This window comes from Trachypithecus francoisi, unplaced genomic scaffold (genome assembly GCF_009764315.1).
Source record: "Trachypithecus francoisi isolate TF-2019V2 unplaced genomic scaffold, Tfra_2.0 Contig00133, whole genome shotgun sequence".
In the NCBI taxonomy this organism is placed as follows: Eukaryota; Metazoa; Chordata; class Mammalia; order Primates; family Cercopithecidae; genus Trachypithecus; species Trachypithecus francoisi.
In genome coordinates this window covers 268,510-282,713 of record NW_022680484.1, presented here as the reverse complement: position 1 = coordinate 282,713, position 14,204 = coordinate 268,510, and the positions used below count along the sequence as shown (strand labels likewise).

The 14,204-nt window shown below is 47.9% G+C and overlaps 1 protein-coding gene across 6 annotated transcripts in view; it reads left to right on the top strand.

The window, feature by feature from the left end:
• MECP2 (methyl-CpG binding protein 2) overlaps positions 1–14,204 on the top strand; it is a 77,537-nt gene that overhangs the window by 53,407 nt on the left and 9,926 nt on the right. For 5 of the 6 annotated variants that reach the window (XM_033178028.1, XM_033177943.1, XM_033178241.1 and 2 more), the window contains one exon: positions 13,572–13,922. In XM_033178028.1, coding sequence (XP_033033919.1) covers positions 13,572–13,922 — 351 coding nt within the window. Of the gene's footprint in view, positions 1–4,910; positions 6,026–13,571; positions 13,923–14,204 lie in introns of those variants that run through there. The other variant, XM_033178331.1, reaches the window with a different exon arrangement.

Here is a 14,204-nt window from a genome sequence, read left to right as displayed (position 1 = left end):
TCCTTTTCTTTTTTTTGAGATACAGTCTCACTGTGTTGCCCATGCTGGAGTACAGTGGCACAATCTTGGCTCACTGCAATCGCAGCTTCCTGGGTTCCAGCAATTCTCCTGCCTCAGCCTCCCAAGTAGCTGGGACTACAGGCGCCCACCACCACACTTGGCTAAATTTTTTTTGTAGTTTTAGTAGAGACGGGGTTTCACTGTGTTGGTCAGGCTGGTCTCAAACTCCTGACCTCATGATCTGCCCGCCTCAGCCTCCCAAAGTGCTGGGATTACAGGTGTGACCCACCGCGCCCAGCCTCCAGTTGGGATCTTGACTGGAATGATGGTGTTCAGTCATTGTGTTTCCACCTAATTTGTATTTGTACACAGGACAGTTACTAATTTGTTGATACTTGTTTGATCCCCAGTCCCTAGAGTTGTTTATGAGATGGAGCTTCAGTCCCTGCTGCTTCCCCTTTGGCAGCTGGAATCAGGGTGGGGACCCAGGGTGCTGCTGGCAGATTCTTGAGACAAGTAGAATCTCCTCTATATCAGTGTCTCTCTCTATCCCAGCAGTGCCCAGGAAAACCTGGCCAGCCTGTCACTGACCTCTCCACCTAGGGCACTGGTGGTTCAGGTCCTTCTATTTGCCACCGGCAAACCACACTTCTGCCAGTCTGGCTCTTAGGCCCAGTTTCTCTGATCTTGCAGATTTACTCCGGCTCTGCTACAGAATCCTCATACCTCCAGCAGGTCCTCCTTTGCCCATGTGTTTAACTGTGGTGGAATCATGTGAGCGCTGCTTCTCTCACATGGATCCCAGCCGCACCACATTCTACAGCAGTTCCTCTGAAGGCATTGATAGAGATGCTTCCTCCTGTTTTGCATTTCGTTGGTCATTTCAGTAGAATCAAGGTGAAATAAACACGGGGCTCAGATGTCAGCATTACGAACCAAGTATATCAGTCAGGCTAATGTGGACTGACGTACACTAGTGAGACGCAAGATGACGAAAACAAGGGCACTCACTCCAAGTTACTGATGAGATGTTTGGATCAAATGAGCCAGTCCTTAAGCAGAGTTCTCCAGTAAAAGAGATCTCCTTTCTGCCCTTTTTTGTTCCCCAAAATGTGTTGCCTTCATGATGAAAATTTATTTTGGCAGATTTTCTCTTCTTCAATAAAAGCAGCCAACACTTTGTTAAAAGTCTGTGAAACTTGTTTACATGAAGTATGCAAGGTAAGAAAAAAAACATTATTAACAAGAAATGGGGAAAACCAGCAGCTGTGGGAACGTGTCACTGAGGACAGAAAAGTCATGCACAGTGTCAGTGTCTATGGAAACAGGCCACTTGGACCTTAAGAACTAGGTACTTGAACTGGAGGTGAGTTTGGCCTGGTGAATCTCTAACCACTGTGTGTAGGATCAGCGTGAGAACCCTGCTAGAATATAGAGGCAAAGATGTGAGGGGAATCATTGGAGAAGTTACCAGGGAATGGTGAAATCTGAAAAAATGCATGCTTCTAAGTTGGGCGTGGTGGCGCATCTGTAGTCCCAGCTACTTGAGAGCTTGAGGCAGGAGGATCGCTTGAGCCCAGCCTGGGCAGCATAGCGAGACCCTGTCTCCCTAAAAAACCTTTTTTGTTGTTTTGTTTTGGGATTTTTTTTTTTTTTTTGGTCTTCCCCCCCCTTTTTGTGAGTAACGGGGTCTCACTGTGTTGCCCAGGGCAGATCTTGAACTCCTGAGCCCAAGCATTCCTCCTGCCTCTGCCTTCCTAAGATTACAGGTATGAGCCTGTGCTAAGCAGGAAAAAAAAAAAGCCTTTTTAAATGAAAATCATTTTCTAAAAGACAGGCTTTCCGGGGGAGGGTATTATTCCACTTATATGATATAAGTGTCGACAATAGGCAGATTTGTGGAGACAAATAGATTAGTGGTTACCAGGGGCTGAGAGGAGTGGGAGTGGGGAGCAACTGCTTAATGAGTAAAGGGTTGTCTTTGGAAGTTATGAAAATGTTCTGGAACTAGATAGTGGTGATGTTTGCATGACATTGTGAATGTACTAAATGCTATTAATGGTAATTTTATGTTACGTGTATTTTACCATGATTTTTTAAAAAATGATCAAATGCCCTCAGAATAGCCAACAGCCTTCCACTTGGCTAAATGCCTACTCATTAAACTTCTTGAACTAAATTCCTTTCTGATTGTCATGGCTACTGTGTCCTGGGCTTCAGAGTTTCACATTCAGGTTGGATTGGTCCCCACATTGGCCTCTTCCTCAGATGGACAGCCCATCTATCTACCGGGGCTCTGTGCCACAGCCAGATAGACTTGCTCTGAGACAGCTGTGTGGGCTCTGAGCACTGGCCAGGCATCACAAAACGTGTCTTTATGATTTAGAGTAATTGGTGGTCAGCTGCTGTTTTAATGTTTTTTTTTTTTTTTTAATTTAGATATTCACATACCATGAAATTTACTCATTTAAAGTGTACAATTCATTCTTCAATATAATTCATAGGCTCACAGAAAAAACTGTTTAAAAATAAAGTGTGCGATTCAGTGACTTTTAGTACATTCACAGAGTTGTGCAACCATTGCCTCTGTGTCATTCAGAACATTTTCAGCACCCAAAAGAAACCCCAGACACAGTAGCAGTCACCTCTTATTACCCGCAGCCCCTGGCAACAACTAATCCACTTCCTGTCTCTATGGATTTGCCTATTCTGGACATTTCCTATAAATGGAATTATGCACTATGTGGCCTTTTGTGTCTGGCCTCTTTCACTGAGCATAATGTCCTCAAGGTTCATCTGCATTGTAGCATGAGTTAGAATTTCTTTTCTTTTTGAGGCTGAATAATATTACATCCTATAGATAATGAGGTTTTGATCATCCATCCATCCCTTGGGAATGTATATTTGGGTTGCCCCTACCATTTGGCTATTATAAACTGTGTGGCCATGAACATTGGTGTACCGATATCTGTTTGGTTACTGGTTTTGGTTTTTTTTTGTTTGTTCATTTTGTTTTTTTGAGACAAGGTCTTGCTTGTCACCCAGCTGGATTACAGTGGCGCGATCTCTGCTCACTGCGACCTCCACCTCCCAGGTTCAAGCAGTTCTCCTGCCTCAGCCTCCCGAGTAGCTGGGACTACAGGCACTCAACCACCATGCCCGGCTAATTTTTTTTTTTTTTTTGTATTTTTAGTAGAGACGTGGTTTCACCATGTCGGCCAGGCTGGTCTCAAACTCCTGACCTCGGGTAATCCACCTACCTCAGCCTCCCAAAGTGCTGGGATTACAGACGTGAGCCACCACGCCCGGCCTGGTTTTGGTGTTTTGAGAGTGCACGGCTAGGAGTAAAATTGCTGGGTCATATGGTAACTCCATGTTTAACATTTGAGAAACTGCTCTCCACAGCAGGAATTTTTTAACCTGTATATGGTGGGCTTGTGTTTAGGTTTTCATTTTACACATCTATAAAGATGAGATTTGCCGTATGGTTGCCTGCATTTGGGAAGGGTTCTGCTTTTGGTTGGCAAGAACTGCATTTTATTTAAGCTTAGCAAAACATAAGTGGTTTCTCGCATCTTCTCAAAACTGGAGGATTAAGAAATGGACGGTGAATTCAGAGCAGGGCAGCTGAACCTCAGGCTCTACCATTGTAGCCTTCAAGCTGAACCTCATTCTGTCTTGCTCCCTGGAGATTACTGAGACACTCTGCCTGTGCCAGTTTGATTTCTCACATTTTTAAAGGGCTGAAGCTTGTGTCTCAAAGTGCTGTAGCCTTTATTGATTCATGCAGAGAAACCTCCTTGATTCCGCAATTCTGCACCTAATACTGGAAGTAGAAAGAATTGGAAGCACCATCTGGATGACACTTTAGGATGGAAGCAGCCAGTACAAGGCGGGGCTAATTATTTCCTCTGGTCCCAGACCGTTCACCTGGAGCCTTAGCCACCACCCTGCCCTTAGGTTAACTGCCTCGAGTGGTAGTTTAGCTCTTTTTGCCAGGGATAACTGGAAGCGAAAGGTGCTGAGAAATGCCGTCTCCAGAAAGTGGAGAGCACGAGTGAATTTATGAAAGGTTGGGATATTGCTGGGGCTCTGGAGTTTTCTTTGGAGCTCACTCCAGGGGACAGAGAGGGGGCTGGATTCCAATTCAAGTGAGAAATACCTTTCATCTGCCTTGTTCACCTGGCTTTTTTTGCCTTTTTGTAAATTCTGAAAACCTCAGGGATTGAGTAGTCTTTCCTCAACTGCGGTTGCCTGGCTGGTCACACCTGCCAGCTGTTGCTTGCATCCCTGTAATGTGCAGGGCCTTCCGGACCTTTCTCACAAGATCACTGCAGTCACATTCATGAGGAAAAGGCAGGCAGTTCCTGCCATCAGACCCCTCGGGATGTCATGGTTTGGCCTGAAAATAAGATTCCTGCAACTCTAATTTTCCTTTGCTAGATCAAATAAAGGATTTGATCTAATGTTTGCATTCTAGCAGCAAAATCATTGAATATTTTATTTCTTAAGAGCCTTACTTCATATTTTGTAGATATTTAAGATTTTGTAAAGGCCTTTCTGCTTCAACGTGTGATGTGTGCATTCTTAGAAAAAATCTTGTGTTCTGTAAATAACATAATAAAAACATGATTTTGTGCAGGAAAACCTGGGGTGGGGTGGATCACTCCACACTTGGGTTGTGTGGTAACTGTAACTCACTGATGAAATCATGAACAGTTCTGGCTGAAAGAACCCCACAGTATACTGAGGTCTGTTGGCATCGCCACCAGCCCCGCCATGGTCCCTTTGTGCACGCCACCACGCCTGGGTAATTTTTTATTTTTAGTAGAGATGGGGTTTCACCATGTTGATCAAGATGGCCTCAAACTGACCTCGTGATCCACCCACCTCAGCCTCCCAAAGTGCTGGGATTATAGGCATGAGCCTCTGTGCCCAGCCTCCAGCTTTTTTTCTTAATGTCTTTGTGTAATATGAAGGCATTCTCTTTAATTGTTAAAAGCTTGCCTGCTTCAAAATATTACTGTCTGTTGGCACAGCTTTCGATTATATTGATGTCATCTCCCTCCTTTTAAACATGTTACCATATTGGCACTGTATGTCCCCCAGCCCATTGATCACTTGAGAGTTAGTCATAGTCCTCGTGCTGTTTCACTCCTAAACGTTTAAGCATGCCTTTCCTCAGAGCAGACAGTACAGTTAAGACACTCAGGAAGTTTAGCAATGAGGTAACACAGAACCTTACATTTTTCCACATACCCCATAAATGCCTTTTTTAGAGCCTTTGAACCTGGAATGCAGAGTCCAGGACCGTGTGTTGTATTCCATTGTGTCATCCCTTCAGTCTCCTTTATCAGAAATGTTCCCCATCCCCTTGTTTTCTCTCATCGTCTTGAGGAGTCCAGGCCGTGGTTGCATGGCATGCCCTCTCTGGACTCTTCCTGCTGTCTCCTCATGGTAAGCTTCAGTCTCCCACTCGTGATGCTGGTTCATCTCAGCAGCACTGAGGGGCCTGAGCTCAGTTTGGTCGTTTGTTAAGGTGGTGCCTGCCAGATTTCTCCATAGAAAAGGGCCCCGTGCTTTCCTTTGCTCTCAGCCTGTGTATTCCTTCCTTTCTTGTCAGCTTGTGGGTGGCTTCTTCAACAGCTTCTGTAAGATACTGAGTTCGGCAGTTGTAGTTGTTTCATCAGGAGAGGTGTCTGCATACCTGACCACCACATGGCTGGAAGTCAACCCATCCTCCTGGTGTAACCACCCTCCATGCTACTGTCCCTGGGGCACTGAGGCCCTCCTCAGTGACTTCCTCCACCTCATCTTCTGCCATCTCCAAGTCACCAGTGTCCAGCGGACTACTGATACTTCCCAAACTCATCATTTGTTTATCCACCACTTCAGAGCCCACCTTGTTTTCAGCACTGAGCTAGCCTCTCCTTGCTAGAAGCTTATGGTCGAAGATCTCCAGCCATCAGAAGAAGCATGTGGAGCGCTGCGTCCATGTTGTGGTTATTCATCCAGCATGCGTTGAGTAAGGGTTGCACCTGTGCCTGGCGTTATGCATTGAGCCGAGAGGTGGGGGTTGGCATGCACAGTGGGGTGTTCTAAGTACACTGAGGGCTCGGGTGCCCTGGCTTACAGAGCAGGGAGGGAGGCAGGAGATGCAGGAGCGGGGAAGGTGTCTTAGAAGTGCCTTTTTTGGCCGGGCGCGGTGGCTCAAGCCTGTAATCCCAGCACTTTGGAGGCCGAGACGGGCGGATCACGAGGTCAGGAAATCGAGACCATCCTGGCTAACACGGTGAAACCCCATCTCTACTAAAAAAAAAAAAAAAAAAAAACTAGCCGGGCGAGGTGGCGGGCACCTGTAGTCCCAGCTACTTGGGAGGCTGAGGCAGGAGAATGGCGTAAACCCGGGAGGCGGAGCTTGCCGTGAGCTGAGATCTGGCCACTGCACTCCAGCCTGGGCGACAGAGCGAGACTCCGTCTCAACAAAAAAAAAAAAAAAAAGAAGTGCCCCCCCTTTTTTTTTTTGGAAATGGAATCGTGTTCTATCGCCTGGTCTGGAGTGCAGTGGCGTGATCTCAGCTTACTGCAGCCTCTGCCTCCCAGGTTCAAGCGATTCTCATGCCTCAGTCCCCGAGTAGCTGGGACCACAGGTGCACACCACCATGCCTAGTAAATGTTTTGTACTTTTAGTAGAGGTAAAGTTTTGCCATGTTGGCCAGGCTGGTCTTGAACTCCTGGCCTCAAGTGATCTGCCCACCTCAGCCTCCTAAAGTGTTGGGATTACAGGCATAAGCCACTGCGCCCGGTCTAGAAGTGCCGTCTTAACTGAACCTGAAAGATGAAAGTTCTCCAGATGAACCAGAAAGTTCTCCAAATGAAAAGGTGGAAGGGGGCGACAGGGTTAGGCCCAGAGCTTCTGGTGACACAGGGTGGGCATCATTGGTCACTTTTTCCTCTAGGGAGGGGCGTCACACTGGTGATAGGGTAGGAGCTATAACCATGTTGATAGTGCCACCTCTGCCCATCTGGCCTGGCATGCTCTGAGCCCTCCGTCCCGCCTGTGGAATTCATAAGCCCTGACAGCCCACCCACTCCTGATTCATTATCTACACCCCTGTGCTTCCGCTGTGCCTGGAACAAGCTTTCTTCAGGGGTAAGGGAGACGGGAACTATGTTGTTGTTACCTATTTGTCCTCCCTTCCAAACTGTGAGCTCTTGGAGGTGGAAGGATGCTGCAGGATCTACCTCAGAGCCAAGGCAGTTGGTGAACAGACGTGTATTTGTGACTCACGGTGATCTCAGACAAGTTCCTCTGTCTAGTCGAACTTCCTTTTTTCCATCTGTAACACTCAAGAGTTGAATAGGTGGTTTTTCTGAGGATACTTCAACTCTAAAATACATGAACTTGTGAACTAGGTATTTAGTTCTCCTCGTAATCAAAATTGTGTGGGGGCGGGGGAGCAGGGTTCTGATTAGAGGGAGGATGAAGAGTGGTGTATGATTTTTTGTTTGTTTGTTTGTTTGTTTGTTTTTGAGATGGAGTCTCACTCTGTCACCCAGGCTGGAGTGCAGTGGCGTGATTTCAGCTCACTGCAACCTCTGCCTCCTGGGTTCAAATGATTCTCCTGCCTCAGCCTCCTGAGTAGCTGGGATTACAGGCGTGCACCACCATGCCCGGCTAATTTTTGTATTTTTAATAGAGATGGGGTTTCACCATGTTGGCCAGGCGGGTCTTGAACTCCTGATCTCAGGTGATCCGCCTACCTCGGCCTCCCAAAGTGCTGAGATTATAGGCATGAGCCACCGCACCTGGCAGGTTTTCTTTGAAAAAGTTTGTGTTTCAGCAAACACCATAAACTCCCGGGGGGACAGCCTTGGGGAGTCACCTGGCGCCCTAGCCCAGCCTCCCTCCCTTGGTCCTGCAGTGAAGGCCCAGTGAGGGTGTGCAAATGCCCAGGTCACCCTGGGACTGGGCAGGCCCTCTGGGCTAGGGTAAACTCATCTGGAGTGCCTGTTTTCTATCATTGTTTTTTATTTGTTAAATCTAAGGGATACAAATGCAGTTTTGTTGCATGGATATATTGTGTAGTGGTGAAGTCTGGGCTTTCAGTGTAGCCATCACCTGAATAGTGGACATTGTACCCATTAAGTAATTTCTCATCCCTCACCACCTCCCACCTTTCCCATTTCCCAGTCTCCAGTGTCTGCCATTCCTCACTCTGTCCATGTGCACATGCTATTCAGCTCCTGCTTCTAAGTGAGAACATACGGTATTTGACTTTCTGTGTCTGAGCTGTGTCACTGAAGACGATGGACTCCAGCTCCATCCACGTTTTTAATGATTTTTACCTGCACTCCACACCCGGCAGAATCCAGGCTTCTTTGTAGGTTTTTTGAAATTTGTCTTTAATTATAAAAGTAGCAGCCAGCAAATTAACAAACACCCATGTGCCTTTCCACAGAATATATTTGCTTCAGGTAATTTCAATTAGAAAGAACTAGAATATTACAGTAGAGTTAAAGACCCTTTATTTCCCATCTTAAGTGCTATTAAAAGTTCATTTAGGGCCGGGCATGGTGGCTCCCGCCTGTAATCCCAACACTTTGGGAGGCCGAGGCAGGCAGATCACCTGAGGAGCTCGAGCCCAGCCTGGCCAACATGGCGAAACCCCGTCTCTACTAAAAATACAAAAACTAGCTGGACGTGGTGGCGTGCATCTGTAATCTTAGCTATTCAGGAGGCTGAGGCAGGAGAATCACTTGAACCCAGGAGGCAGAGTCTGCATGCAGTAAGCTAAGATTGCGCCACTGCACTCCAGCATGGGTGACAGAACAAGACTCCATCTCAAAAAAAAAAAAAACAAAAAAGTTCATTCATTGTACACTTAGAAATAGTTAAAAAGGTAAACTTTGTTTTGTGTATATATATATATACACGTATATACACACACACACACACATATATATAGTTGAGATATATGTGTCTGTATGTGTCTGGTTAATTCGCCCAGGCTGGAGTGCAGTGGCATGATCAGCAGCTCACTACAGCCTCAACGTCCTAGGCTCAAGTGATCCTCCTGCCTCAGCCTCCTGAGTAGCTAGGATTACAGGCACACACTACCACGCCCAGCTAATTTTTGTGGGGTTTTTTGTTTTTTGTTTTTTATAGAGACAGGGTTTTGCTATGTTGCCCAGGCTGGTCTCAAACTCCTGAGCTCAAGCGATCCACCTGTCTCGCCTCCCAAAGTGCTGGGATTATAAGTGTAAGCCACTACACCCAATCTGTTTTGTATGTTTTACCACAATAAAAAGCCTTTAAAACCCCCAAGCAAACAGTTCATTCAGGCCCAACTCTGAATCTGATCACAGCTGGGTTTCCCAAACCCTTTATAGTGAGTAGCTGAAGAATTGTTTTCTCTCCTTGATGGTATAACTCGCTGTGGGTGTTGCTCCCCTGCCGCTCCAGTGGGTTTTTTTTGTTTTGTTTTGCCTTTTTTCAGACGGAGTCTCACTCTGTTGTCTAGGCTAGAGTGCAGTGGCGCGATCTCAGTTCACTGCGACCTCTGCCTCCTGGGTTCAGGCGATTCTCCTCCCTCAGCCTTCTGCATAGGTGGGACTACAGGCACCTGCCACCAGGCCTGGCTCATTTTTGTATTTTTAGTAGAGACAGGGTTTCACCATGTTGGCCAGGTTGGGCTTGAACTCCAGACCTCAGGTGATCCACCTGCCTCAGCCTCCCAAAGTGCTGGGATTACAGGCGGGAGCCACCGCGCCCGGCCGGCCCCTCAGTCTTTTCCTTCTCAGTCAGTGGCAGCACCATCTCCCCAGGCTTTGGACATGGTCCCTGACTCACCCCTGCCCCTCACCCCCCACACTCATCCACCGGCGAGCTCTGTTGCTTCACCACCTAGACCAGCCCCAAATCCTCAACTGCCCCCACCCTGGACCACACCTGGGCCACTGCTAGAGGCCTCTCACGGGCCCTCCCTGTTTTTCTCTTGCACTCCCCAGGCTTTCTGGCACAAGATGCCCCAGAAGCAGAATCCCATCTCTCTCCTGGGAGCCAATCCAGTGTGTTTACTGCCCCTGGAGTGTTATTGTTGGCCTTGGAATATGTCCCACTACAGGTTTTCAGAGCACTGTAGTCAAAAGTTATTTGAAATAAATCTTTTCTCTGTAGTATATTGTCAGTTTGGTGTAGAATTAAATTTGTTTCTTTTTTTTTTTTTTTAAATAGAGTCTCAGCCAGGCATGGATGGTGGCTCATGCCTGTAATCCCAGCACTTTGGGAAGCCAAGGCGGGTGGATCATCTGAGGTTGGGAGTTCAAGACCAGCCTTGACAGCATGGTGAAACCCCATCTCTGCTAAAAATACAAAAATTAGCCGGGCATGGTGGCAGGCATCCGTAATCCCAGCTACTCAGGAAGCTGAGGCAGGAGGATCACTTGAACTTGGGAGTCAGAGGTTGTAGTAAGCCAAGATCACGCCTGCCATTGCACTCTAGCAAGACTGTCTCAAAAAAAAAAAAGAGAGAGAGACGGGGTCTCGCTCTGTCGCTCAGGCTGGCGTGCAGTGATGTAGTAGTCATGGCTCACTGCAGCCTCAGACTCCTGGGCTCAAGTAATCCTCCCACCTCAGCCTCCCAAAGTGCTGGGATTGTAGGCTGAAGCCACCATGCCTGGCCCAAAATCATTTGTTTCTATTTGCATTAAGTGTAATAAGGTTTGTTACTTTTAGTTTGAATTTTATTTTGGGTAATATAAACATTTATATGATTCAGAAGTCAGAATTACACTAAGGCATGTTCAGCTAGGTCTCACTCCTATGCCTGTACCTTCACATTGTTCCCCCTACCCCATGCAGGGAATCAATTTCATTAGTTCATGGTGTGTCCTTCCTTAATACCCCACCCTTCTTTCTTACCTAGGTAACATACAGTAGATATGTTTGCGCTTTGCTCCTTTTGCTTCACAGTGGATCCTGGAAATCACTCCATCGCAGTTCTTAGAGCTCTTGTTTAGTCCCTTTGGAGCTGCACAGTACTCCAGTGTGTGGGTGCACCATAAGTTTATTTAACAAGTGCCCTGGTGATAGGGATCTGAGGTATTGGAAGCCTTTGACTAGTAAAAATAATGCTGTAGCAAATAACGTCATGCATATATTTTTTGAGATTTCTGGAGGTGTCTATATAGATTTCTAGAAGTCATTCCTTAGGTCATGTTTAGGTTTATAGTTTGACCTCATGGTGATTAAGGTATTTGGGAAATGCAAATGAGAGTTTCGAAGAAGCCAGATCTTTCCCATTAGTTCACTGTTTTTCTCTGACATCAGGACCATCCAAGTTCCAGGGAGCAACCCTGGCATTAGGCAGCGCCATGATGGATTGTGTAGAAGTAGCGATTCCCATCTATCTGCTTTCTTGGCCCACTCTGCTGGTGGCTTCCCTTCTCTCCTTCCTTTATGGGGAGCTGCCTAGGGGTCCATTCTCCAAGGCTGATCTTGGGTGGGCCACAGGCCACACCTAGCTTCCCAACGTTCTTCATCATTTCCCATTGAGAGCCATAAGACTCGGAGACTTGAAAAGCAAGCTCTGGCTGGGCGCAGTGGCTCATGCCTGTAATCCCAGCACTTTGGGAGGCTGAGGCGGGTCGATCACCTGAGGTAGGGAGTTCAAGACCAGCCTGTCCAACATGGTGAAACCCTGTCTCTACTAAACATACAAAAATTAGCCCAGCGTAGTAGCGCGCACCTGTAATCCCAGCTACTCAGGAGGCTGAGGCAGGAGAATAACTTGAACCCAGCAGGCGGAGGTTGTGATGAGCTGAGATTACGCCATTGCACTCCAGCCTGGGTGACAGGGCGAGACTCCATCTCAAAAAAAAAGAAAAGCGAGCTCTGTGCTGGGACAGAATAGGGACCCCATTTTACAGCAAGAAAGACTGCCCTGTGGGTTGTAGGATGCCTCTGTGTATGCAATGGCTTTAGGTGACTGGCAGCCACACTCTGGGCCCTAAACTGCTGAAGGAAGATACAGGATAGGGAGGAACTCAGGGGGAATCATAGTGGGGACAAGACATTCCCTCAGTCTAAGATCTTGTCACTAGATTGGAACATCCCTTGCCTCCCTACACCTGACCTGATGGTTCTGGAGAGATACATCCTTGTAGCTTCCGAGTCCCAGCACTAACCGCCTTCAGTAACTTCCCTACATCATTTGAGTCCTGGTTTCCCAAGGATGCTTGCCAGTGAGTGCCATGGTGCCCTCATTGCACAGTCTGTGCAGTGTAGACAAGAGGGGAAGTCTCTTGGGGTAGACCAGCCACAAGGCAGTGACCAGAACTGATGTGAACCACATGGGATAGGGGAGGAGTTGTGGGGCTGAGAATACGGAGGGCAGGAGTAGTCATGCTGTTTTCCAGAATGAGCTGCTAACGAAGGGGACTCGCAGGTGGCTGCTGCTGCTTTCCAAGCTGCCCCTGTTGTTGCTGAGGCTCTGGAGTCCTCGGAGGCCTCACGGTGGCATACTAGACACATTACTAGAGCATCATGGCCAGACACTGATCTTGGGGCGTGGGGCCTCATGGTGGCCATTTCTGATGAGACCCCACCAGGCCAAAGTGATGTGTAGAGGAGGAGCTGCTGCTGTCACCAGAAAAGAATGGGGAAGCCTCCCACACTAGAATAGGTAGGGTGCTCTTCTGCACCAGCAGGAGGGGGACATATGGCTCTGCCTGGACCACACCTTTTTCCTTGCTCTTCTCGCCGCGTGTGCTGTGGCTGAGGCCATTCCTCATCAGGGAACATCTTGTGTTAAAGGCTTACTGCACCTGTGACCACTTCTCTTATCACCCCAGAAACCTAGGTGGCAGTTTCCTGTGGCCTGAGTTAGCTGATATTTATATAGTGCCATTGTGCCTTTTCTCCTGTGATGCTCACAGTAAGGATGCCTAGATGGGGTTACCTGTTGTCAAGATAAGGAAACTGAAGCACAGAATGCTGAGGTCATTTGCTGGGTTCATGTTTGGAAAGCGGCAAAGCATTTGAGTGCAGGTTGGCTGGCTCCAAACCTGTGTGTGCTTTCCATGACACTGTACTATGTGCCTCATTGAGCATTCATTCTAGAAAACCGAAAAGACACCCAAGCCCTGGCTTTCACAAAGGAGACCCCCTCCCTCATTTGACTCCCTTCCCAGCAGTCGAAGGCCTCTTGTCAGCCATCGAGCCCAGAGACCCTTGAGGTTCAACTCATGCTGGGGCGGTATGCTCAGGAGCCACGGTGTTTCCGCTCAGAGGAAAGGGCTCTGATTCTCCCGCAGTGCTAGGAGACTTGCAGGTGGCCACAGTGCAGGTCAGGCACACCGGCCAGCACCACCCGTAGCCCAAATTCCTAAAGAAATATTTGGGTCCCAACTTGGCCGAAGGCTCTGTTGTCCTGGGAAAGGACGTCAAGATCTGAGTGTAGGATGGCGTGGGGCCTTGCATGTGGTGGGGATCCAAGCCTGCCTCTGCCCACTTGTTCTGCAGACTGGCATGTTCTCTATGATACTTACATACTTGTTTAATACTTCAGGGAAGAAAAGTCAGAAGACCAGGATCTCCAGGGCCTCAAGGACAAACCCCTCAAGTTTAAAAAGGTGAAGAAAGATAAGAAAGAAGACAAAGAGGGCAAGCATGAGCCAGTGCAGCCGCCAGCCCACCACTCTGCTGAGCCCGCAGAGGCAGGCAAAGCGGAGACATCAGAAGGGTCGGGGTCTGCCCCGGCTGTGCCGGAAGCTTCTGCCTCCCCCAAACAGCGGCGCTCCATCATCCGTGACCGGGGACCTATGTATGATGACCCCACCCTGCCTGAAGGCTGGACACGGAAGCTTAAGCAAAGGAAATCTGGCCGCTCTGCTGGGAAGTATGATGTGTATTTGATCAAGTAAGTAAGAGCAACTCCTGCCTCTACAGGGCAGGGAGGGCGGGGACAGGGATCCCTCATGGAGCAGGAAAATGTATATGTCTAACCCCAGGGCAGGGGCGAGGGGAACATGAACAATAAACACTGAGATCAGGTATGGTTGAAATGACCATGTAAAGAGGTTGCAGACAGCCTCATTTAATTCCATAACCCTGAGAAGGGTGAGCAAGGGATTATCTTGTTCAAACTGATTCCTGGAGAGACTGAGCACCATGCCTGAGTTCAAAATTGGGAATGTTCTAG